The sequence below is a fragment of the Myotis yumanensis genome, unplaced genomic scaffold (assembly GCF_028538775.1).
Source record: "Myotis yumanensis isolate MYYU_CA2020_CCGP unplaced genomic scaffold, mMyoYum1.0.hap1 SCAF_5, whole genome shotgun sequence".
NCBI lineage: Eukaryota > Metazoa > Chordata > Mammalia > Chiroptera > Vespertilionidae > Myotis > Myotis yumanensis.
The window spans coordinates 98,340,843-98,366,261 of record NW_027223756.1 but is presented as its reverse complement, the minus strand read 5'-3'; the positions used below and the strand labels follow the sequence as shown (position 1 = coordinate 98,366,261).

The 25,419-nt window shown below is 56.8% G+C and overlaps 2 protein-coding genes across 4 annotated transcripts in view; both read right to left on the bottom strand.

The window, feature by feature from the left end:
* Window positions 1-5,152, bottom strand: part of MYO1F (myosin IF) — a 35,526-nt gene extending 30,374 nt beyond the window's left edge. The window contains exon 1 of the mRNA XM_070416641.1: window positions 5,034-5,152. Coding sequence (XP_070272742.1) covers window positions 5,034-5,036 — 3 coding nt within the window. The 5' untranslated portion in view covers window positions 5,037-5,152. The remainder of the gene's footprint in view (window positions 1-5,033) is intronic.
* A 1,257-nt stretch (window positions 5,153-6,409) lies between these two features.
* On the bottom strand, window positions 6,410-24,886 carry ADAMTS10 (ADAM metallopeptidase with thrombospondin type 1 motif 10). Of its 3 annotated transcripts, XM_070416639.1 has the most exons (26): window positions 24,805-24,886; window positions 22,623-22,699; window positions 21,199-21,385; window positions 20,619-20,965; window positions 20,108-20,264; window positions 19,058-19,275; window positions 17,553-17,636; window positions 17,293-17,438; window positions 16,888-16,931; window positions 16,656-16,761; window positions 16,424-16,570; window positions 16,086-16,227; window positions 13,220-13,327; window positions 12,714-12,859; window positions 12,564-12,627; window positions 11,190-11,292; window positions 10,799-10,932; window positions 10,590-10,713; window positions 9,704-9,784; window positions 9,467-9,630; window positions 9,244-9,370; window positions 9,027-9,156; window positions 8,552-8,756; window positions 8,125-8,301; window positions 7,891-8,050; window positions 6,410-7,145 (listed from the first exon to the last, which is right to left on the bottom strand). In XM_070416639.1, the coding sequence occupies exons 3-26, from the start codon at window positions 21,284-21,286 to the stop codon at window positions 7,036-7,038; spliced, it is 3,312 nt and encodes a 1,103-aa protein (XP_070272740.1). In that variant the 5' UTR covers window positions 21,287-21,385; window positions 22,623-22,699; window positions 24,805-24,886; the 3' UTR covers window positions 6,410-7,035. The 3 variants fall into 3 exon arrangements, with proteins under 3 accessions (XP_070272740.1, XP_070272739.1, XP_070272741.1); XM_070416638.1 differs by lacking the exon at window positions 22,623-22,699 and having other exon boundaries at window positions 7,055-7,568; window positions 24,805-24,870; XM_070416640.1 differs by lacking the exons at window positions 6,410-7,145; window positions 7,891-8,050 and having other exon boundaries at window positions 8,182-8,301; window positions 9,027-9,152.
* Window positions 24,887-25,419: the final 533 nt, after the last annotated feature.

Below are 25,419 nucleotides of genomic sequence, written 5' to 3'. Positions count from 1 at the left end.
AAGGGATCAAGGGTGCTTTGGGACAGCCTGGCTGAGAAGGGGAAGAGGAAGAGAGGTTGTGAGGAGAGATGGGGTCAGGGGAACATGTTTCCTGTTTGCAAGATGGGGAAACCAGAGTGTGTTGGTCCTGGTGGGGCAGGAGTGGCAGCGGGTAGGGGTGTGGATGGGTGGGGACTATGGGGGGAACAGGAAGTGGATTCTCTCTCAGAGGGATCTTGGGTGGTAACTGACTACAAGAATAGCAATAGCCCGGCTGGCGTGGCTCAGCGGTTGAGATTGACCTATGAACCAGGAGGTCACTGTTTGAATCTCAGTCAGGGCACATGCTCGGGTTGTGGGCCCAATTCCCAGTGTAGGGCCTGCAAGAGGCAGCTGATCAATGATTCTCTCACATCATTGATGTTTCTATCTCTCTCTCCCCCTCCCATCCTCTCTGAAATTAATAAAAATGTATTTAAAAAAAAGAATAGCAACAATAGTTAAAAACCTATGGAGCACTTATTCTGTGCTAGACTCTGGTCTAAGCTTTTCCCGTGAATTACCTCATTTAATTCTCTCAACATATGCTGAGGTCAGTACTATGATTAGGTCCTCTTTGCAGAGGAGAAAACTGTAGCAGAGAGAGGTTAGGTGCCCTCCCCAAGGTCATATAGCAGGAAGGGAGGATCTGGATGAGATGCTCAAGGCTGTTCGTCCCTTAGCCTAGTCTGGGTCAGAGGTGGCTAGGGTTGGCGCTTTGGGTCAGATGAAGATGGGGCAGGGACAAGAATGGTCCTGTCCAGGGTTTCCCCTTTGGGGTCAGCCCAGGCTCCGTGCTCCTGGGCCCCTCAGGCAGAGATGACACTCAGAGCCACTTCCTTTCTCTGAGGTCAGAGTCCACAAGGCTGGTTGTGTCTGGCTGGCTTTCCCGGCTCTGACGACTTGGTTCCTCTTCCTGTCCCTCCCCACTTCCCCACCTGCCTCTTTTAGCCCTTGCCATCTCTCCCTATGTCCCACCCCAGGAACCTGGACCCCCAGATCCACTCCTCACTCCATGTAATCTCAAAATCTATGGGTTGTTAGCAGTAGATGAAGAGAGGGTTTTGCTCAAGTGGGTACAGTGTGTGGGAGGACACTCAGGACTGTTGGCATGGGGCCAGTTGGGTGTGAGGCCTGGCCTGGCAGTCGACTGACTATGTGACCCCAGGAAGCCACTTTACTTCTCTAAGCCTCAGTTTCCTCATTGGTAAAATGAATTCCATGATACACTTCCTGCATGGGGTTTATGAGAGGAGTAAATGAGCTAACACAGAGAACAGATGTGTTGGGGTGCCTCAGGAAGGGCAGCTGGCAGCTTCAAGAGCATTGAGTGGAAATGATCAGTCTTTGACAACAGATATAGGAGCTGGTCAAAATATGCTTGTTGAATGAATGAAGTACCATAAGAATGAGACTGCCCCTGGCCCTGTGTCATGGCTATCCCTCTCTCTGTGGTCCTCAAGTCTCCATGGTTCAAGTTGAACTGTTTGTTCCTGAGTTTCTTCCTTGGAATGTGGGGTGCAATGAAGAGATTGTGGTCACAGTTGACCACAAGCTAAATATGACTCAACCTGCTGGGGTTCTTGTGAAAGACAGTCAGGGGCTCGAGGTGGCTGGGTGGGAAGGGGAAGGTGGCTTCTTACTTCAGCTCTTCAGAGAGGTCTCCCCAACCGAAGGCAGAGGGCACGGGGTGGGGCTGTTTATGACCAGAGGAGGGTAGCTGTTTATGACCAAGGTGATGGCATAGGAGTCCTTTAGTAAACACACTTCCTGAGCCCCTGCTGTGCGATAGGTGGGTGGCACCAAGCCTCGGGGAACTCAGTGTATCCCGAGTGGGTGAAGTGAGTTGCCTAAGGGAGACTGTGGGTGCACATCAGTTGGTAATAAGGAGAGATGGGGCGATCAGTAAGGGCTTCCTATAGAAGGCAGTTCGTGCAACATCAACTTCCCAGGCAGAATAGGTGGTGGCACAGGAGCCAGGGGCCAGGAAGGCCTTGGGTATGTGTGGGACACCAGGATCCTAGTTTCACTGGAACAGAGTCCAGGTCCAAATGAGGTAGAGATGGGCAGCCTGGGGCATGTGGGGTCTGCACACCCCCCTGGTTTATAGGAGGAGGTTGTAGGTCAAGGTGGTTGTTAAAAATGTGACCTTGGGAGTCACTGAGTTGAAACCCACTGCACTTTGGGTTATACGACAGCTTGCCTAACCCCCCGGCCTCAGTTTCCTCACTTGGAAAATGGGACCTTTGAGGGCCATAGACCTTCCAGGGCAGTTGTGCAGATTCAATGAGGCAAAGTATGTGAAGAGGAAATGGTTTTTGAAAGGGGTATTGTTGACTGCTGCTTCAATGGTAGCTGGCTATGTGTGGTTGCTGATGGCTTTCCTCACCATTGCCAACAACAGCAGCAGCTCCTTAAGTTGGCCAGTCCCACAGGCACAGGGCACAGGGCCAGAAGGAAGGGCTGGATGAGAGAGCTTTTGCAATTGCCCCAACTGCTCTGGCTTCCCTGGGTGGTGATGAGCAGAGCCCCAGACTGGAGAGAGCAACAAAACAGCCACTTCCTTCCTTGCTGGGGTCCTGCAAGCTGTGGTTGCCAACCAGGAGGAGGTGTGAAGCTGCTTGTGGCTGCTGAGACAGCCCCAGCCCTGGCCCTGCCTTGGCCCCTACTGTGCCCCCTGGTGCCTTGGTGTCCTGCCCTCCCCAACTCAGTGGGGTTCTGGGGTCACACCCTGTGTTCTTATATTGTGCAAACAACACTCTCTCCTCCAAAGGTTCCTAGGGTCTCCCCCTCCTTTTGAGGAGAGACTTCAGTTTCCTTTTATCCTAGCCAGAGGCCATTCTCCAACATGTGGGAACCCTTGTCCTTCCAGAGTACTTCCTCCTAATTCTCTCGGCTCCCAGCCTTTACATGGCTACTGCCCCTGGATCAAGCAGCCTCACTGGTCTCTCTATTTCATGTCTGTACTTTAAAAACAACCACTATTACCCTCACGTCTCCACCATCACCACCCAAGACAACAAATTGCATCTTTTACCCCACCCCACCACCACCACCAAAGTCAAACAAACTGCTGATAACCCCAACGGCAGTACCATCAACCAACATCAAATGAAATGACGATGGGTTCTGCTACCAATGTCCCTACCACCACCCACCTGTCCTCACTAGCACCAGCAACCCGTAATAACTTACCACCATCAAGATCACAATACGAGCCATCAGCAACCACACAGCCAACTACCACTGAAGCAGCAATCAACAATACCCCTTTCAAAAAACCAGCAGTACATCACCACCACTGCTGATGTTGTCACCAAAATGAAAAATGAACTACCAACAGCAAACAAACATCATCTTCAGTCACCCAACTCTGAATAGCAGTGACCACAAACTGCCATTATTCCATGGATCTACCCCCTGGATCAAAGCAACCAACCACCATCCATCAATGTACATCACCAGCTGGCACCGAAAACAACCATCACCACTGCCAACCCACCCACGAGAACCATTGTGACCACCAACGTGCAACAACCAAGAGCAACATCATCACAACCAATGGCACCAACAACCCAACAGCTCAGCAGTTACCTTTCAACAGAAACTCCTCCTCAGCCACTAAGAATGAGTCACCTCCACACACTGTGATCACTAACTCCAGCCATGAATAAGCTATGAACATTGTTTCACTGAACCTTTCAACACTCCCTGCACCTCCGGGCAGATGTCAGAGGTATTGGCCTCATGGATGGGTCCCACTCTTTTTTCCTGCTGTGGTCCTCTGGGGTGAGTCTCTCCCTTCCCAGACTCATTACCAAGCAAACATTGACTAAGCATTTTCCACACAGCTTCCTTGGGAGGGGCTGCTTTTCTCTCAAGTAGCAGATAATTTCCTGTGTTCTTTTGATCAAAGCCTGCCCATCTAAGCTCCCGAGGAAGAGTTTCTGTCCCAAGCCCAGAGCTCTAGCTGATGGCTTAGTTGTAAATTACCCAGGTGGATCTTTGGCCAAAGATGCCCAACTTGTCATCAGCTTTCTGAAGTAAGATGTCCTCTCAGACTAACACAGATGCTGCCTCTTGGTCTACCTCCCTGCCTCCACCTTGTCCAGCTGCTTGCTGCAGCTGCCAGAAGTCCTGCAGTTGTCACCACTGGCTCTGTGACTGTTCCAACCCCACGCCCTCATTGACAGGATGACAAAAAATGAAAGTTGAAGTGGTTGCATATGCATGGAGCTGTGGGGGTGACTTTACCACCAGCTCAGGCTCTCTCTTAATGTGTATGCTTGATGCCGTTGGCTTTAAACCCATGACTGTGACAGACTCTCCACAGTCACTATTAGACCTCACCCTCACAGGCAGGACGCCTTTGCCTGCAGTGCCTTCCTTGCCATCCTCACATGGAAGGGTACCAGTGGTGGTGCAGATACGCTGTATCTCACATCTGCTTCTGGGATTGCTACAGCCAGCCCACCCGTCACCACCGGGCATGCTGTCACTACACTGTACCCCACCACCCATTTAACACAGCTTCCCCCTGGTGTGGACTCAGAGCGGCTGAACCCACAGACCCTCTGAAGTTCCAACTGAGAGGTTCTCAATCGACTTCCAAATATGGCCTATGTGGGAACTAAGGCCCAGAGAGGGGAATCGACTTTCCCAGGACCATACGGGGAGATAAGGCACCAAGCTGAGTTGGAAACCAGGTTTCCTAAGCCCGAAGAAGTGGGTATGTCCCTGTCCTTGCAGACACTGGATCCCTCAGGGCCACCTTCAATCCTCCATTTCTTGCCCCCCCCCCCATCATTATTCTGGCATCCTGTCCACCATTAGATGGGAGTTTGGTCCTGGTAAGGGATGCTGGGAGCACATGAGCTGCATGGAGGGACCCCCTAAAGGGCCTGCTGTGTCCCATTCACATGGCTGTACTTTCTGATGGTGGCTTCCAGGGCACCTCCACCTGATTGGGACCCCCAACCCCTGCACTTCAGGGCCCACCTCCTTGAAGGACTTACCATGGTGGGGGTGGTATCTGGGTTCCAGGCGGTGCTTGAGTGGGTTGTGGTAGGGGTGCAGGCTCAGGGGGTTCCGGGGGGTGGTTCAGGCATGGCCCTGCATCTCCTTCACCAGGCTCCCAGCCCTAGTTCCTCTTACAACAGCCCCCCCCTTTCACTTCCTTTGGCGGGAGGGGCTGTGGCTACTGGGGAGGGAAGCTAGGCCCGGGGGGCGGGGAGAGAGCTCCAGCAGCTGGCAGGGCTGAGAGCTGGCTGTTTGGGGCTCTGAGCCAGAAGGGAGAGGTCAAGGGTTGGTGGAAGCAGCTGCCAGACCCCAGAAAGCCCCTTCTCCAACTCCTTGGGGACAGGGGTTGCAGGAAGGAGCACACAGGTCAGTCAAAACTGCTTCCGACACCGGTCTTCTCTGGACATCCTGAATGAACACCTGCTTCCAGAGCGGCCTCAGATGGTCCTTTATGACAGTTTTGCACGTGCCCATGTGCCAGGGGAAGGGCAACGGGAGTGGCAGGTACCAGGAGCCAGGTGCACTTGGAAGGTCCAACTTTAGAGGTCAGATCTGGAGTTAACAAACCCTAGCTCTGCTACTTCTGGGGTCCCCCTATTTTCTCATCATAAAACGGGGATGCAGGCCTCTCCAGCAGCATCTGGCAGAAACTGGATGCATAAAATGTGTGCCCATGTCCTGATCTTTGGGAAATCAGCAGGCCACATACTGGTCTCCTCTAGACAACTGGGGAAATGGCAGTTCTGAGAGGTCATCACCTCCCCATGCCACACAGCAAGGAGGCGGTGGAGGCAGCAGCCTCACTGCTGGGAAAGCCCAGCGGCGGGGGGCGGGGCGGGGGGGGGGGGGTGAATGCCTGTGGCCCAGGGTTGCACAGCATCCTTAGAGGTTGCCAAGGTGTGTCTTCCCCTTGTGGCCACATATGAGGAGGCACCCTTTTCTCGCTGAGTTGCTTGTGCACCTTTGCTCGCGGGATCGGTTTGGCACCTGCAAACCTCAGCAGATGCCTCCAGGCATTAAGGGTGAATACTAGGCAGGAGGACCTCCACTCTGTTGGCCATAAGGGAAGGCAACCTTGTGCTGAGGGCAGGTAAGTTGGAGCTAACCAGATGGAGAGGGAAGGGGAAGGCACACCTGGCCGAGGAAACAGCTCAAGCAAAGGCAGGTGTGGCTGGAGCTTTCACAGTGACCAGGAGTGTTGGTGGCTGGGTTCGCAGGTGTCAGACCCCGAGACTGTGAGAGACTCTGCAAGAAGCCATACATTTGCCCTAAGATCACTGGGCTCTAGTTTGTGTTGGCAAAAGCCCCCTTCCAGGCTGCCGGGCTGCTTGCAGTCTGGGTCAGGGACACACACACACCAGGTGCACAAATCTACACAAGACAGAACTTTATTGATGTAGCACTTCCTGGCAAGGGGTGTGCGGGCCCCAGGGCAGGGCCTGTAGCACCATGATGGGGGTGAGCAACCGGGCAGAGGTTGGGTGGATCTTCCCACCTCTTACCCACCCCTGTAGCTGGTGTTGTCAAGGGGAGGGTGCTAGGAAGTCGTGCTAATTCCCTTTCCCCATGGTGGACAGAGACCCCCTCCAGCCCAGAGTGGAGGGAAAGGGCAGTGTTGGGGATCAGGGCACTGGCTGACCCCCTCCCCCACCCCCACTCTTCACAGTATGTATTCCAACCAAAGGTGGGGGATTTTAGGGGGCTCCCTAGGGGTGGGTGGAAAGAGCGCTAAGTCAAACAGTCGTTCCCTTCTCAACCCACCCGGAGGGGGTCTCACTGTGAACTGGGAAAGGAGCTGAGGAGGGGCCCTGGGGATGGCCAGCCCCTCTCCATCTCCCAGCCAGGGCCCTGCATGGGTTTCCAATAAATAATTTCCGCTTCATCTCACCCTTCACTCCCAGCTCCTGCCCTGGCGGGCTCCTTCAGACTGGCCAGCTGCAGCCGGTCCCCTCCACCCCCAAGCTGGCGCTCAGCTGTGGCTCAGGGGCTGCTTGTCCCCTAGCGGCCATGGCAGGTTTTGCAGCACATCTGGCGGAAGTAGGCTCGGCTGCAGAACTGAAATTTGAGCACTAGGGGGCAGTAGGCGACCTTGTTCACATCCTTGCACTCTGCAGAGGGCGGGAGGGGGTTGGGAATCAGGTCTCGGAGCCTCTGGGCTCTACGTGGATTATTCCAGGCCACCCCTCTAATGCAGCATCCTCTCAAGTGAATATATTTTTCACTCCCTCACAGATGAGAAAGGAAGGCAAGAGGTGGAAGGTGAACTCAGGCAGTTTGGTTCCTGTACCAGGAATAAGTACAAAAATTTTTACTTTGATAGGAAAAAAAAGGGAATATTGAAAGAAGTGGTTCTCAAGGGGATGTGACTTCACCCTCCTGGCGATGTCTGGAGACAGTTTTGGTTATCACCACTGGGGGGAGGGGTCCTATTGGCATCAGGCAGGTAGAGATCAGGGATGCTGCTAAATATCCCACAATGCACAGGTCAGACCCATGACAAAGAATCATGTGGCCCAACACGTCAATAGTACCTGAGGTTAAGAAACTCTGATTTAAAGAAAGAATATTAGGCAAATAATGCATTATCAGTGGAGATGAATAAGTCGCAGGTTATGGAGGTGGCTGGGGGAGTAACCCCAGTTTGGGCTCCAAAAGGATCAGGTGCCTAAAACGCTGGGCACACAGTGGCACTGAATACATGTCTGTGGCGAGGGGATGGTGCCGGCTGGCCTGGGAGATGAAAAGGCGTTCAGCGGTCGGGGAAGGTCTCTGGCCAATGGTCAACCCCACACTCTCCAGTGGCTTCCTCTGGACGGGGCCCTCCCGGCACCCCTGGGCCTCCTGCCCACATACCTTCCGGGCTGTCCCCGGGGGGCGCGCTGTCGCACTTGGCCTCGCACTGCTGCGTGGCTGGGGGGCGCAGGGCCTCCGCACACTCGCGCGACGGCTGGCCTGTGTGGCTGGAGCAGCGCACGGCGCGCTGTTGCTGTCCGAGGCCGCACTGCACGGAGCACTGTGGGGCACCTCGGATGAGCCGCCACCCAGCCGCCCCTGTCCTGGCCTCCATCCCCCAGGGTGGCCACCTACCTCGCCCCACTCCCCTGCCACCCAGCGGGCAGGGGGACAGCGGCGCAAGTTGCAGCGCATGGTGGCTGGCGGCTTGGCTGCGGGCGGGCAGTGCGCGGCGGGCAGCGTGGCACGGTGGTCTGCGCTCTTGCAAAGGACTACGCGGTGGCGGAGGCCTGGCCCGCAGCTGGGGGTGCACTGCATTGGAGGGCGTTTCATGCTTAGTAGGCGGCCACCCCGCCCTTCCCCGCCGCACCGGGAGCCGAGAGGTGCTGCCGGTCCCTGGATGGTGAGGAGGCCGGCTCATCTCGGACCAGTCGAGGGGGGTCCGCTAGGGCTGGCGGGAGGGACTTGTGACTACAGAGGTACCTCAGGGGGCACCCGGCACCCAGGCCCTGCCCCATGCTGCACAGCGAGTGGGTCGGCGAAGTGGGAAGGGGCGGCTGACCTCCGACCAGTCCAGGGCGGCCCACTCCGGCGGACAGGTGGGGCCATGGCAGGCCTCCAGGACGGGCGGGCGCGGCTGCGGGCAGGAGTTGTCGTCCAGTATCTTCTCCTCCGCGGCGGACACGCGGCGCAGACACACCACCGAGCGGCTGCGCACGCCGGCATCACAGCTGCGGCTGCAGCGCGACCAGTTCCCCACAACCCAGCTGTGGGGACAGGGGGCTGACAGTGCAGGCCGGGCACCTGCCCCCGCACCGGCTCAGCCTCCTCCCCAGCAACCAGCCTCCTTCTGGAAACAGCAGCCCAAGCCCCGACCTGGGGCAGGGCGGCACAGCACCCGAGAGAAAAGCACTTGGCTGGGGAGCACCCACTCCGACCCAAGGAGAGCCCTGGCTCTACCTTGGGGAGCGGTCACCTCAATCCCGGGACCACGTGCTTCTCTGATCTCAGCAGCACTGTCACCCGCAGGTACTCACTCGGGTGGGCAGGGCTCGGTGTTGCAGGCCCGCTGCCTCTTGGGAAGCTTGCTCTGGGCGCTGCAGTGGTGGGGGGCCACGGCTGAGCTGTCCAGCTTGTTGCGGCATTCCACGGCCTGCACCTGGCTGCCTGGGGGCAGGTGAGAGGCCCGCTCAGCCCTGCCCCATCCAGAGGGTCAGGTGACTAGTGCCCCCCGGGCCCCACCCCTGCCCTCACCACCGGCACATTGGGCAGAGCACTTGGTCCAAGGTGAGTAGTGCCAGGAGTAGGGGGGCAGTGCATCACGGATGATGGGGGCGTTGAATCGGTAGCGAAGGGCAGGCAGCTCTGTCCTGGCCAGCACCTGGGGTGGAGGGTGCATCAGAAAGAAGTCAAGCTTGGAGTCCCCACAAGGGTGCCATGTCCTCATGCACCTTGCCCCCCCCCCCCCCCCCATTACCATGATGATGAGAGAAGCATTGATGGGTCCCAGGGCTTCTAGACTCTGTGTCTGATTTGGCCCAGGTCGCAGCTGAAAGGTGGTCCCAGCCAGGGACAGGCGGTGGGGCTGAGGGGTCGTGGGCATCCCCTCCAGCAGCAGGGACTCCTGGCCCCCCTTCAGGGCTGGGGGATAGTGTAGGAGTCAGAATTCCAGCCAAGTTTACCCCCAGTCCTCATCCCCTCACCGCCATCTCACCCAAGTGGCTGAGGGAGAGGTTCAGGTCCTGGATGAAAATGTGGATGGAGCCTTTGGGGATCCAGACGACTTCCTCGTACCCTGGACAGGGAACGAGGTGTCACCTACTCGGTCCGCCCCCCACACCTGCCTGCCTTCAGCCCTGGACGACAGCAGCTAGCCATTACTGTGCTAAGTGCTTCCAGGGACATCACACTGCACCCCCAGCTCCAGCCCTAAGCAGTAGATGTGTCATCATGTCCATTTTACATGTAACAATACTGAGGCTCAAAGAAGCAAAGCTAAAAAAAAAAACCCACAAAAAAACCCCCCCAAAAGCAAAGCTACTTGCCCAGGTTTGACAGGAGGTAGCTGGGCTGGGATTTGAACCTGCCTTTCTAACCACCAACAAGGCCGGATCTGCCCCGCCCTCCACCCCCTACCCCAATAAACAGCAGGTATAAGCCTGGGTAGAGAAGAGGCCACTGTGGAGGCCCCAACCCACACAGGTGACATGGTGGTCTTAGCACTCAGAGTAGGGGTTGCAAGGCTTATGGGCCCTAAGGACCCCTGTCTCTGCCCACATGTGTCCCAAGTCCTGGTTTAACTGCCCGACCTCTGCACTAGCTCCTGAACCACACTTGGGCAGGAGGCCCCCTGGATGGAACAGGGGAGAGATTTAGGTCCCCACCCCCTTGGATATTTTAATTGCCAAGATTTTGGCTCCAGAGCCCAAGCCAGTCCCTGACCCTGATCTGGGGCATTGCTGGGTCCTCAAGACTTCTTGGGGTCTCAACACTCCACTGGGTCCCTGGGTCTGAGAATTTGCTAATCTTGACTAGTGTGGTGGGGCCAGCCACGCCCCCAGCCCAGGAGGGAGTGTGTCAAGGAAGTAGTGGTATCTTACCAGCCCCAGGCAAGGCCGGGCTGAAGACCCCCTCAATGGTTTCGCAGGCACTGCCATCACCCCCACACACTCGGCACTTGTCCTCCCGCAGGTCGGAGCCCAGGACTCGGTCGCAGCCCACATGCTGGGGAGGGCAGTGGTGGTGGGGGTGTCAGCGAGGTGCCCATTCCTCCGTCCCCATCCCTTCCCTCTCTGGAAGTCCCTTCCACCTTGCACTCGCCGCTGACACAAATGTCCACCGTGTCTGGGCGGCAAGGTGTCCCGTCCACCACGGCTGCTGCCCTCTCCGTGTAGAAGTTGAAACCTTCTGCTAGGCAGGTGAGCGAGCAGGCCTTCACGCCCCCTGGGGGGCATGGTCCCATCAGACCAAGGACCAGGAGGCCCTGGGGCTCCCTGCTTGCTCCCTGGGGGAGGTGAGGCCAAGAGGGACAGACCCCAGATCCATGAAGACTAGGCAGGCTAGGTAGATGGAATGGGGGTTCCCAGCATTCAGTCTGGCATTCTGGCTCCTTGAGTGAGGGGAGGGCTCAGGGCAGACCCCAAGATGCTGTATCCACCTGCTGTTGGATGCTCGCACGGTTTCCTCAGCCCCTGACTCACCTCCTCGGTATGTTTTCCACGTGTAGAATTTTCCACGGAAGGGGACGCTGTCAAATTCAGAGCACTGCATTTCCCTAAAGTCCTGGGAGCCAGGGGGACAGTCCTGGGGGCACGAGATGGGAGAGGGAGGGAGGCCAGGTGTCCAGGGATGGAGTTAGGGCAGAGGCCTAGGGCGAAGAACTAATGCGCAGAGCAGAGATGAGTTGGAGGAGTGAGGCTGGAGGCAGGGAGGTCAGGAGGCCAGCGAGGAGGCTGTGAAGGGTTGGATGGTAGCTAGGGCTAGGTCCAGGCAGTGGGGCTGGAGGGACAGGTGCATTTGAAAGGGACTAGGTGACTCATTAGATGTCAGATGCAAGCTGGGGATGATGCCTAGGTTTCTAGTTTCAGACCTGGGGCCTTTCTTGAGAGAGCAGACCTATAAAGGAGCAAGGCAAATTGGGGAAGGTGCCCACCTTTGTGAGTGTGAGGGGCATGTGGACCCCTCAGAGACAGGAGCCTACCCCTCATCAGTAGCTCTCCACCCTCCTAGCACTCCACGCTGTCTTGTGTTTATTGGGTGTGTGCACACGAGATGTGTTTACTCCAGGACGAGCCAGGGGGATCCCAGCATTAAAAAGGGGCAGCAGAGAAGCGGAGAAAAGGAGTGCAGCCTAGGAGGGGCTGGGAGTGCAGGGCTTGGTGATGCAGGCGAGGCGGGAGTTTTAGGCAGGAGGCACTGCCCTGGTCAGAAGAGGGCTACTGGGCTGGTGCCAGAGAATCCAGAGACAGCTCTGGGGCAGGGCGCTGGGGAGACTGGGCCATGCAGGGAGTGGGTGTGGAAGGCTCATCTCTGCAAGAATTGGAAGGAGCCCGGCCGGTGTGGCTCAGTGGTTGAGCATTGACCTATAACCAGGAGGTTGAGGTTGGATTCCTGGTCAGGGCACATGCCGGGGTTGCCAGCTGGATGTCCAGTAGGGGTGTGCAGGAGGCAGCCGATCAACGATTCTCTCTCATCATTGATGTTTCTCTCTCTCTCTCTTTTATATATAAAAGAGCCCTAGCTGGCTTGGCGCAGTGGATAGCGCTTCAGCCTGTGGACTGAATGGTCCCTGGCTTGATTCTGGTCAAGGGCAGGAGGCAGCCAATCAATGATTCTCTCTCACCATTGATGTTTCTATTTCTCTCTCCCTTCCTCTCTGAAATCAATAAAAATATATATTAAAAAAAAAAAAGAATCGGAAGGAGCCAGATCCCCCGGGAGGCGCCAGGGGGTAACTGGGCCTGGGTGGGACGGGGCATGTGTCGAGGGGCAGGGAAGGCGGAAGGCCTGCAGCGGCTCCTTGGAAATTGATTTATGACTTTTTTCCTCTGAGGAACGGGACTGGGGGAACTCACATCAGTGTTGCAAGAGCGATGCCGCCGTCTCTCGCCCAGGCAGTACTTGCCCCCGATGGTTGGCCTGCAAAGGGTGGGAGAGCAGGAGAGGATGGGGCAGGGAAGCAGGGGCGGCCCCCCATTTCCTCGTAGGGGGTCCTGAGGACTGACCTGGGGCTGTCGCAGTGACGGCTGGAGGAGGACACGCCACCGCCGCAAGTCCGGCTGCAGTCTCCCCACGGGGTCCACGGGCCCCAAGCCCCATCCACGCCCTCAGGTCGTGACCCGAAGGGGACGCACACCCGCTTGTAGCACCACTGTGGGAGGGGTGAGTCCAGCTCAGAAACCCTCAGGGGATTTGTGCTCCCCTCCCACCCAGCCAGAGGCCTCAGCTCCCCTGGAATGGGGCTGAAGTGGGACCGAGGTGGGGCTCGAGGACCAGGGTGCAAACAGATGGCATAAGGGCGTGGCCAGGGAGCCCGACGCAATGTTCAAGGGGCGTGAAGCTAGCACTGGGACAATGGTGCGGGCGGGGCTGGAGACGGTGTGGGGGTGTGGACCCAGGTTAGGGGCGGGACCGGCAGGAAGCAGGCGTGGCCAGAGACCACGTGACCCTGGAGGCAAGGCTTGGGATGGGGCGGCCCACGGACAGGGGGCGGGCCTCGGCCTGCGCTCACCCCCTTGTCGATGGTGTGTGTCTGGCACAGCGTGCCCTCTGCGGCCGGGATGCTGTTGGTGATGCACCGGTTGCTCTTGCTCAGACACCACAGCTCGCTGCAGACCTCCTGCGGCCGAGATGCCCGCTCAAGCTCGCCCTCCTCCCTCAGGAGGATCCAGGCTCGCTGCCGGCTGGGCAGTGGGGCCCTGGGTCTCAAGGCATCTTCTTGGATACTGTGGCAGGGTATGGCCTGGGCCCTCCTCTCTGCCTACATACGCACTGCACTTATTGAACACCTATGTGTGGCATACATTCCCGTAGGCATCATTCTCCCAATTCCACTGCGAGGAAATCAAGGCCAGGTCAGGTCACTTGCTGAAGGTTACACAGCTACTAAAGGGCAGCCTGGTTATCAACCCAGACCTTTGACTGAAGGGTCTATGATGTAACCCCTTATCAGTTCAGTCCCTGGCGTCTCCAGAGTTTCTAGAAGGAAACATGGGGTTGCTGAGGAATGTAGAGGAAGGATTCTGGATTCCTTTCTGGGATGGGCAAAGCAGCCCACGGAGGAGCAGTAGTTCAGAAAGATCAGGCCTGGAGGTGGCTCAAGTCAGGGGCCCCATCTCTCACTTCTCTCCAGTGGGTGGTTCTCCTTGTTCCCTTCACTTAAACTGGGGACGTTCTCAAAGATTTTAATCTATGAAGGGTTGGGAGAGGACAAGGCCAGGCTGGATCTGTGTGGGACTTTCCTCGGAATCCTGCTTGGGCTGGGCCAGGACCGAGCAGCAAGTCCTATACCAGTCCCAGGAAGTCACTCCAATCCTTCAGGTCCAGGTTAATATCACTGGACAAGCCCCATTGGGTTCAGGTGTGGCCAAATCGTAGGTAGACTCTCTCGCTCACATCCTGCCCCAGGCCCCAGGATCTTGCCCCTGTGACGTGGAGACCCTCCAGTCTCCTGTCTGTAATCACATGTAATCTCCTGAGAACGGGATCCTTCCAAGCTTCAAAGGTGTGGTACTGGACCACTCAGTGGCCACAGGAAGGGACCTTTTCTGGGTCAGCTTCCGTGAGAGACCTGTACATACATGAAAAATTTGGAGGGTTGTCCTGAGACCTCCCTCAAACACCCTCCGGGGTCCCTGCCTTTTGCCCCTTCAGAGGATACTTCTCCGCTAAAAACTCAGCCTGGTCTTCTGGCTTCACATGGCTCGCATCCTGGCCATTTGTAAAAATATCACGTGCTCTGACGCCTCCTGGAGAGAGTGCCTATCCCAGCCCGGCTTTCCCTCCTCCTCACAAGGACACACTGTGGAATATATGGATGCTTCCACCCCGCCACTTGCAACCCATTTGCCCCCTCTGGGCTACAGTTTCCTCATCTACAGGATGGGCCTTGCCTACAGAAAAGGTTGAGAGGCATGAGACAGAGCAGATATGAAAGGGCTTGCACAGACGCCCTGCTGCCGAGTAACAATGACCACAGCTAACTCTGGACCAGACACTAGGTAAGCCCAGCTCCTTAGACATAGTCACCAATTTACATGTAGTCAACGACTCCCCTCCGCCAGGAGGGCAAGGAACACATTCTTTGGAAAAATAAAAGGGAGAATCAATTTAACCTACAGCTCGCACTGATCCATGTTTGCTGTCTGGCTCTTCCTCCCCTCCCCCACCTCTATAAAATTTGGTCCTAGAGATCTGGATTTAAATACCAACTCTGGGAAAGGCACTCTCCCCATGCCTCAGTGTCTTCCTCTGTAATGTGGGGACAATAGGACCATGAGGAGCTTAAATGAGATGATGCATATCACATACTTAGCATATAGTGAATACTCAGTTAAGTGCCAACCGTGATCATTGTTAGTGTACCTGGGGCACAGCAGATGCTCAAGGGAGCTTCAGAATTCTATTGGAACTCATTAGAGGGTGCTATAGTCACCAGACAAGTTAGGGTGTGGGGGCAAGAGAGGAATGTCAATTACACATAAATTGATCCAGGGTTTACCTCCTTGTCTAGCACTGAAATGAAGTGAGGGCATTTTAACAGCTGCCTACTCCCTGTTTTGGGTTAACATGGCCTTAGCTTGGACATGGCCTTGCAAACTCTGACCTTCTGAGTTTGGAGGGTGTGAAGTATTGGGACTGGGTCAGGCTACTAGGGCCGAGGCTGTGAGGAGGTGGGGAGCGTGTTTTGGGAATTAGGGGAGGTGGGCAGTAGAGGGGCAGACTCCAGCTGAGCTGGTGGCCCTGGTGGCTGAAGCAGGAGGCCAGCAGGCTCCAGCTCCCCAGGGGAAGCTGGGAGAAGGACCCTAGCTGGCTTCTTTATGTATAGCTGGGGCTTTGGGAGCTGAGTCTAAATTTCAGGAAAGAGTTGGGGAGTAGTAATGAGGTTCAGAGCTCGTCCAGCCAAGGACTGGGGCCAGCAGATCGGTGTACCGGTTGGTAGGGGATGTGGGGAGTGCAGACAGGGTGTCTCTGGAAGGCTCTGTTCAGTTCTTTGCCAAGTGGGGAAAATGGTTCTTCCCCAGGGAAGCGATTTCCACCATGTCTGAATGTTTGGGTAAAAATGGCCAGTTAGTGCTCCTGGGACTCTAGTCCTGCCGCAGCCTGATATGCTGCACAGAGGGTGGCCTCCCAGTCTCCCCAGCCCAGTTCCCAATCAGGGGTCTGGAGAGCCAGGAGATCCCACTCTTGTCCCCAATCTTGTCTGATTGTGACATTTGTACAACCCAAGGCCCCTCTGTGCCCCTGGGCCCCATGGGGCTCACTCCTCTTCCTGACTCTCCCAGACCCACTGCCTGGGGTGGGGGTGCCCATGTAGAGTCACCCACCCCTGCAACCCCCTCCCCTCCCAGGAAGGAAAGCAGGAAGGCTCTCTCTACCCCGTATTTACACTGACGCGATTTGACTCCATGCTGGAAGCGGCACTGCTCATCGGCATCGTAGGCCTGGCCGGGCGCCACGGTTGGGTACACGAAGTCCTGTCTGGGGGGCCGGTTGTTCAGGCAGAGCCCCAGACCTGAGCTGTGGCAAGAGGAAAGCAGCTGTCATGCTGGGGGGCTGCAGGCCAAGAGCTCAGGGGGTCCGGCTGGGTGGGGTCCCGGGGAGCAGCCCCTGCAGGCGACACAACCCTTCTCAGAGGCAGCCCTGATATCCAGGGGACCCCCGCCCCGCAACACGAGTGTGAGACTATAGGCAGGAAAGGCAGGTCCATCCTCACTCCAGGAAGCTGGTGATGTAGTCGCGGCTGCAGGATGACCACACAAATGGGTTGGTCTTCATGGTAATGTGGGCAGCCATGAGCTTCGCTGGGTCCTGGCCGCGGGCCCCGCAGCTGTTCCCTACGCCGTCGTGGTTCATGCCAAACCTGGGGAGAGGAGTATTGGCTCTGCTGGGTGCCGATGAACCTGCTGGACCCTTCTGTCCCTCCCTCCTGTGTCCCCGGGCCTCACGTGTGTCCGATCTCATGGGCAATGGTGAACGCCGTGGCCAGGCCAATATCCTCATTGATGCTGCAACTTCTCTCGCGCTCACACATCCCTCCCACAGGGGCCAGACCTGGGAAATGGGCACGTGGGGTGGGGCTGGTTGGCCCCATCACCCTGCGAGGTCCCCACCCTCACCAGGGCCAGGGCCACCCAGCCCACTGCCTTCATAGGTGCCAGAACCTAGGGGCATGGGTACCTAGTGTGCCGCAGGGTTTGTTCTTGTAGATGCAGATGTCATAGCTGTGGAAGGAGAGGGGGGCGATGAGGAAGCTGGGCTGCCTCCCTAAGCCCCGATGATGTCACCATGCCTGTTTCTGGGGGTTAAGTTCTGCTTGGGAGTGCTACCTGCCTCTCACCCGAAGCCTCACGCTCTGGCTGCAGCTTGCCTTGGGGATAATGGGGTACATGACTGACTGAGAAATGAGTGAAGGAGTGCATTAGCACTCAAATGGCCCAATACCTGCCTTCCCAGATTCTTAGGCTCCCAGCTGCCCCTCCCATGTCTGGCTCCCCAAGGGGGCAGCTGAATAGTCCCAGCCTCTCCATCCCCTAAACTACCCGTTCCCCTGGCCCACATCTTGGAGGCCTCCCCAACCCTCACCGCGTGATGAGCACCGCTGTGTCATGGTTGGCCACACCGTTCTCCGGAATGGCGTTGCCATGGCCGCTATGGTTCACAATGGATTTCTGCCACTTACAGAAGCTGTCCAGTGACTTCCCGGCATGGTGGGTGATCTCCAAAGTGGGCTGAGGATGGACAGAGTGAGGTGCATGGGCGCCAGCCATCCCAGAAAGGGCAGGCGGCACTGGTGTGCAGGGAAAGGGGTGTGCCCCCCCCCCCCCGCCCCCCCCCCCCCGCACCTGGTCCTCTGTGAGCAGGATGAGCCGTGTTACCAGGATATTAACGATGTTTCCCAGACTCGAGTCTTGGAAAAGTTTGGCAACCTGACCTCCAAGAAACAAGAGAAACGGAGTCTTAAGAGGGGCCCAGAGTAGCAAACAATGAAAATACAATGACAATAGCTCGCCTTATCAAATTCTTACTGTATGCCCAGCCTCAGGCTAAGTCTGTCCATATATCTTTGCATGAGTAGATACCATTATTCCCATTTTGCTGATGAGCAAACTGATGCACAGAGAGATTAGAAAATACAGCTGGTAGGTGTCATAAGTGGGATTCAAGTCTGGTAAGTCTGCCTGCAAAGTACTGGTTGCTTGCCAGTACATTTCTTTCTGACTCACCCTTGCTCAGCTAGTCAGTTTTTTTTTTGCCCTTCATCCATCCCCTGCCAACCCCCTGGCTTCCTTGAGTCTCTGCCCAGAGATGGCCTGAGGGATGTGCCTCATTCCGTGGCTATCTAAAGACACCAATTTGAGCATCACTACAAAAAGGTGGAAGTGTGGGGACAGAAAGCTCTAGAGATAGTGGTCAGAGGGAAGGAGGTTGTGGCCCAGGGGTGAGAGGGCACAAAAGACGCAGGTCACACCATCAGTGATTCTGGAGCCCTAGGATATCAATGCCCCAAAGTGGAAACCCACAGAAACCCTAGCAGTTTCTAGCAGGTGTTAGGAAATAAGGGAGAGAGGCAGGACCGAGGAAGAAGTAGTGGAATCAGATACGCTGTCATGTGAACATTGAGCCATCTGTCTGCTGAACTTTTTCTTTCCCTTTTTGCTTCAGTGAAACAAGAGCACCACTCATCAAGCCCTATTATGTGCCAACTGCTCTATCTGGTTTCCCTCCCACCAACTCTCATGCTCTGTTGTAGATACTATTACAATCCCATTTTACAGAGGGGAAAACTGAGATTTAGAGGGGCCCAGAGTCTTGAGATCTAATATGGCTACTGAATGCGGATCAGCGAGGTCAGCTGTATGAATTCATAGGTAAGTGTATGAGTGAGAACTCTACATGCATACAGATGTGTGCCCGTGTGTGTACTGGTAACCTCAACAAGTACCTGCAAGCTGCATGCTGATTTTTATACAGCAAACAACTATGCAACTCTTACTGTGTACCAAGTGCTTTATCTAGTCACTGCATCCACCTTCGTCTTATGAAGTGAATACTATTATGATCCTCATTTTACATATGAGTGAACCAAGGCAGAGTGAAGTCATTTGTCCAAGGACATACAACTAAAAAGTGGCAGAGCTGAGATTTCAGCCCAGGCTGGCTGGCTTCAGAGTCCATGCTCCGAGGCGCTGTGCTCTGCGGTCTTCCTTTCTCACCCTGTCCCCCCTCCATTCTGTTTCTCTAGCCTCAGGTAGCAGTTGGGGGTGGGACGGTGACACCCTTTTCCTGACTTCTGGAGGCTGGCTCCAGGTTCTTGGGGCTTCATTCCCTGGGAGGGGGAGGCACTTACAATGTTCATAATGGCTAGCACGTACTGTTCCACATCTCGGCGCCCGTGGTAGGCCACCATCATCTTGTCAGCCACGACCAGGGTCTCCACGTAGCGCTCTCGGCTGACGGAGCGCTTCAGACCCAGCTGGCTGCGCTCTGTTTCATTGCCCAGGGGCCTGGCGGGTGGCGGCTTCAGGGTGCGCAGCCACCATGGCCGCCCCTTCCACGGTTTCTCATCTGGATGGATAATTTCTGGTCATTACGCTGCTTGCTCTTTTGGTCCAATTCCCTGTATGCTGATCCACCTGCCCAATGGGCCGTCAAATATCTTGTTCTTTTGCTAGTGGGAATTTCAGTTGTCCAATGTCTGGTTCTAGAAATGCTCCATTAATTGGATATCTGGTTCTACACGATGTGGCTACCCTACTGAAAACTGGCTGGCTGAACAGCTGCCGGGCACAGCACGACAACTATGACTACACAACTTCCTGACAATCCACCACCTGCATGTCTGTGTGTAGCGGCTGGACTCACTGCTGGAACTGTGTGACTGTATGTTTTCTTGGCCTTCCAAATATGGAGCTTTCTAATCAACACACTGCACAACTGTCTGGCTACAGAACAAAACAGCTGCTTTTGATGGCCCAACTGCCCAACTGACTGTGCCTTAGCCTGTGACACCATCCAGCTTTCTGTTTGTACAACTGACTGTGGTTGTCTGTCTGCCATAGTATCCTAATCCCAGCCTCTCCAGTTATACAACTATTGAATGTCCCAGAGCTCTGCAATGCCATCAGAGAGCCACAGTTTTCTAGCCAGACAGTAATCCTGGAGATGGTTTTATACCCAAGCACCTGTATGGCTATCCAGCTGCCTGTCTTCTGCTGGACCACTGGACTATGGCAGTGATGGATGGGCTGTTCCCCACTGTTCCACTGTCTGACTGATGCCAATCCTCCCCTCACGTAGCTGCCTGCCGACCTTCTGGATAAGAGACACTGCTGCCTACCTCTGTCTTACGGTAAAGATGTTGTGCAGCCCCTTTGCCCGTCCCCAGAGACAGATGTACCTCTCACTCCACAGGCTGTGTCCAGGTGGGGGTGACGCAGGGAGGAACGCTTGTACACCACATGGGGGCCACTCTCCTCTGGGCCCTGGCCCCTTTTGGTTCCACTTTGTAGAGGCTCAATCAAGTATTCTTCCTCATCTGCCACAATCAGGCCATGCTGTGGGTGGGGGAAGTGGGACAGAGGGCATGGATCAGTTCCTGGTCCCCAGGACCCCTGGGGTCATATCTTTTTATTTTGTTCCTTTTATCTTCCTGGGTTTAGGTTGCTATTCCTTTTATAATCTCTTGAGAATGATATTTAGCTGATTACATTTCAGCCTGACCTAATGCTATTCATTTTCCTTTAAGCACTGCTTTAGCTGCACCTTAAATGAGCTAATTCTTTTGATTAGCTCAAAATGCTTTAAATATTTCCACTGTGATTTCCTCTCTGACTTATATTTAGAAGTGTTTTTCTTAACTCCCAAACTCATGGGCATTTCCTCCCTGCTTCCCAGAATCCTCTGCTCACCAGGCCCCCACAGGTGCTGATGGCCACATGAGAGCTGTCAGCCTGGCCCTGCAGGTGGCCAGCATAGAGGCAGTGGGGCCGGGCAGCCCTCTGCCAAGCCAGGCCCTCCCGTGTCCAGTACTCCACAGAGACATGTCCTGCTAGAAGGCGCGAGCTGTGGGTCAGGTTCAGCAGGAAGTGGGTGCTGGGTGCAGCCACCTTGTAGAAGAGACGGGACTCTGCTGCAGGCCCTGTGCCCCGACGCTGCCTCCGGGAGGCAGGGGGCGAGAAGGCCAGCAGTGCCCCGTTGTCATCCACTCGGGTGGGGAAGGCGATCTCATAGTTCTCCAGGCTGGACAGGAACTCATCTGTAGGTGAGGATCAGAGGCCTGGGGTGGGCCCTGGAAAGGACCCCTGAGTCCTGGCTGCTTGTCTGTAGGGCAGGTGATACTAGCCCTACTGGGTTACCAGCTGCAAGACTCGGGACTTCCTGACCCAGGGCCTCCCCACTCTCCTCCCCCGACAACCACAGTCCCAGTCTCACCCGATCCCTCCATGGCTTCTTGCTCCCTCCCCACCGAGGGCTCTGGACCACCCCTACCTTGAGACCGGAAGGCGTGTGTGACCTCGAATGTGAGGCCCAGCCCCAGGGCGAGGGCCCAGCGGAGGATCTGGCAGGCGGGAGCCATAGAGACCACGTGTCCACATGTCTCTCCCCTGCCTTGGCTGCCGGCAGCCCCCACAGTGCCGCCTTCCCTGTTCACAGCCTGGGCAGCATCACTGGGCTCCTGGGAGGGAGGAGCTGGGTCAGGAGGGGCGTGATCCGCTCAGCAGACACTGTCAAGGCCCCTCACAGGGCTGACGGGGGACCTGCAGCTCCTTACTCCCAGCCTGGAGGGTCCCCAAGGCATTTCCCCTGGTTGGAAGATTCCAAATGCATTTCCTTACCAAGTAGCTCCCTGTTCCCACCCCGAATCCTCCCTGCACTCTTGGCTCGATGAGCACCTACATGTGTCTGCTACAGGCCTGAGCAATTTCATACCATTTCACTTCATTTCTGCAATAACCCTGGGAGGATCCATTCACTGGGTAATGACTGAGCATGATAGGGACACAATGCCTGCTCTCCCTTTTTGGGCTCAGTCTCCTGGGTGTGAAAGATGACAGACAAGTAAATAGAGAGTTCAGATGTGACACGTTATCTGGAAGAAATAATGAGGAGGCTCAGAAGCAGAGGTGCGAAGGATGAGTAGACACCAACCATGTGAAGAGACAGGAGATGGTGCACCAGGCAGAGAATAGCAGGATCAAAGGCCTGGAGGCAGGGAGGAGCTTGTGGATCTTGGACCACAAGGCTTGAATGGGGGTGGGGGGGGGGGGGGGCGGGGGACGAGGAGGCCAGAGGGGAAACTGGCACAGATACTCTTGAAGGCAGGTCAATGTAAAGTTTCGGCCCAGATTAAACCTGAGGCTAGGGCTTGGCTCCTCCCTCCCCACCCCATTTCCCGGGCTATGCCTTTGGATGCTCTGCCATAGGTAACACTATTTACTGCGCCAGCAGAGCTAGAATCCCTTACAGCATGGTCTGGGTCCCCGTGATGTCTCTTCAACCTTGCATTTCCAGCTAGACCCAGTCCTGCTTCCTCTCCCTTCAGATTCTTCCTGGGAGCTCCAGGATTCTGCTGCTCTCTGCCCCAGGCCAGCCTACACAGACACCACTTTGGGCCACCACTCTGTGCCAAACCCTCCTGTCCCTTCTGTCTCCACCCTCCTCCCTCTTAATCACACACTGTCAAGTTTTCTTTGCAGCCTGGCCAAGTCTGGGAGCTGATCCCCAAACAGGGCAGTTCAGCTCCAGAGGGATAGAGCCAGGTTTTCTCTAAGATACCGACTGAGAAGCCAACGCTTCCCGCTTCTGCTTGGACTCCTCCAGTGATGGGGAGCTCACTCTCTGGCACTCTGACCCAGCTGCTCCCTTCAGCTGGGCTGAGGTTTACTGCTTGGTTTGCTGTTGTTGTTTTTTACCTCTGGGGGCTTCAGTTAGTGCCACGGTGTCAGATCCCTGTGCGCCAGCCTCTCTGGGCCTGTTTCTTCTTCAGAGTCTGGGCAAGGAGAGGGCAGTGAAGAGGAGCTGGGCTGGGTGTGGAGTTCAGGGGTCACTGAGAAAACTCTGCCCTTTTTTCTGGCCCTGGAGAACCTCCTCTTGGATTTCATCCTTCCTTTTTCCGAAGCACACCACCCCTCTAATCTCCCTCCTCTCCTCTTTTGCCAGCCCCTCTCTCACTTCCTATTGCCTCCTCTCCCCTATTCCATCCTGAGAGGACCAGCTCTGGGATCAAAGCCCTTCCTGGTGGACTCCCCTGGTCCTCGCTGGCGTAGGCCCTTCCCCCAGGCTAAGGTGGCAGCATTTTCATTGCAAGTGAGGCTGGAACCCTCCTCCACTCCTGTCCCTCCTCCTTTCCCCGTGGTGCGGAGTCTTCTTCCCTAAGTGGCTCTGTGGCTCTGATCCTGGCCGCTCTGTCTTTTTGCCTCTCTTCCTGCTCCAGCCTCAAATCCTCATCCCTGTTCTGAGGCTGAACCCCTCCTCCCAACAACTTCACACCCTCTTTGCGCTTCTAGTTCAGGTGGGATGTGGGGGACAGTGCTGATGGGTCCAGCATAAGTGGGTGGAGGAAGTGGGAGTGGGGATGGGAGATAGGGGCCTGGAGCGGGAGGGCACACAGGTGTCTGTAGGGGAAGGCAGGGGAGAACACCAGGGACAGTGGCCCAGTCTGTGGGGTGGTTGGGAAGTGTGACCTGCCCTGGGCGTTGGTGAGGCCACTAGAGAGTCAGTGGGCCTGGGGGACAGGGGATTCCAGGGCTGGGGCCTGGCTGGGACAACAGATGTCAGCAGGGGATTTCTGTGGTGTGTGTGTGGCTGCAAGAGCGTGACTGTGTATGGGTGGAACTGTTCTGTGACTGTGTGCGGTGTGTGCCCATGTGACCCTGTGTAAGGCTGTGTGTGCCTGGGTGGCTGTGTGTGGCTGTATGTGTGTGTGTGTGTACCCAGGCCAGGCCAAACCCCCAGCCCCTCCTCCCAAAGGCAGGAGGGAGGCAGGCAGTCTGGGGGAGGCTGCCAGCAGCTGGAGGAGGAAATGCCGCGGAAAAGGCCCGGAAACAGAGGCTCCATCCCCTCCCCGGGATCCTGGAGGGGCCCGTGGCTCCACACCCAGACCTCCTGGGCCAGCTAGCAGGACAGGGCTGCCGGGCCTCCCTGTGGAGGCCAAGACCTCAGCTGCCCAGGCAGAGGCCTCGCCAGCCCAGGCTGCCAGCTGCCTCCGGGCGCTGCGCATTTGGCCAGGCAGACCCCGTGAGGCCAGCAGACAAAGGCTGGCCGCCCACCCCACCCTACCCACAGCCCAGTGGGTCCCCCTAACCAGCCGCTAATTAAAGGCCTGGAGCCGGATGGGCTGGAGACACTCTGAGACAGAGTGGCCTCGATGACCAACTCGGGGGAAGTGGGCGGTGCGCTCTCACACCCAGACACACAAATGCATACTGGCAGCGACACACACTCAGGGGCAGCCCCACCTGCGCAGCTGCAGACCAACAATTGGACACCAGAGACCCACAAAGGACCCCCCCCCCCCACACACTCAGTACACATACCCGGGAGACACAACTACACACTCCCCAGCCCTATGTGCACACACAGAAATACACAGACAACCTAGAGACAAACACAGACACACACACACACACACACCGGGCTTACACACACAGACATGTACACTCATCCACACAACCAGACCAGGGACAAAGTCACCAAGTCCCACAAACCTGACACACACCCAGACCCACTTACATACAGGCATTTACAGTTACACTCAGACACATCTGAGACAGATGTTTGGAGACACACACTCAACTAGACACTGATACACACAGCACACAATTTATGCACACATGCTGGCTTACACTCACACTTGGGCAGGCAAACAACACCCCCACATAATCACGCACATGTTTCACGCAGACTCACACATGCAGAGCACATCCATTTACACATACGTGGATGTCCACACACACACCCAGCCGCTCACTTGAACTCGGGGCGCACCCACACTACCCCGCAGCGGGACGATGGCCATGGCCGGCCCCATCCGACACAGACACACCAAGTCCCCAAGTTACGCACCCGCCCGGCCCGGGAGCCCCAGCGCTTTACCCGCGGCCGCCCGCCCGCCGGGCCTCAGTCGCGTCTCCGCCGCCGTCTCGCCGGCCGGGCCAGGGAGGAGGGAGCGGGGAGCAGGGAGGAGGGAGGAGGGAGGCGGGAGGAGGGAGGAGGGAGGCGGGAGGAGGGAGAAGGGAAGAGGGAGGGAGGGAGCGCGCGCGGCGGCGTGGCCGGGGGAGGGGGCGCGGGGACGGCACTTCCTGAGCCGCCGGCCAGGGTTATAAAAAACCCCCAAACCGCGCCGCCAGGACCCGCCCGCCGCCGCCGCCCGTCCTGGGCCGCCGGCTGGACCCGCGCCAGGGACCCGGGAGCTCGGGCCGCTGGGCCTGGCGCCCCCCCGCCCCCCGCGGGGATGGGAGTATTGGGAGAGTGGGGGTGGGGGAGGGAGAGGATGGGCCGGGAGGGGTGAAAGGGCGGGCGGGGTGGAAGGGAGGAGGTAGGAGGGCGGCCGAGGGGAGGAAGACTAGAGGGGGTGGGAGGGAGGAATAACGGGGTGGGGGTCAGGGGCACCTGGATGGAAAGGGGAACCGGATGGCTGGGGGAGGGGAGGTTGCATGGAAATGGGGGAGGAGGGGCGGGCTTGGAGGAGGAGGCCGGTTGGGTCGGGGT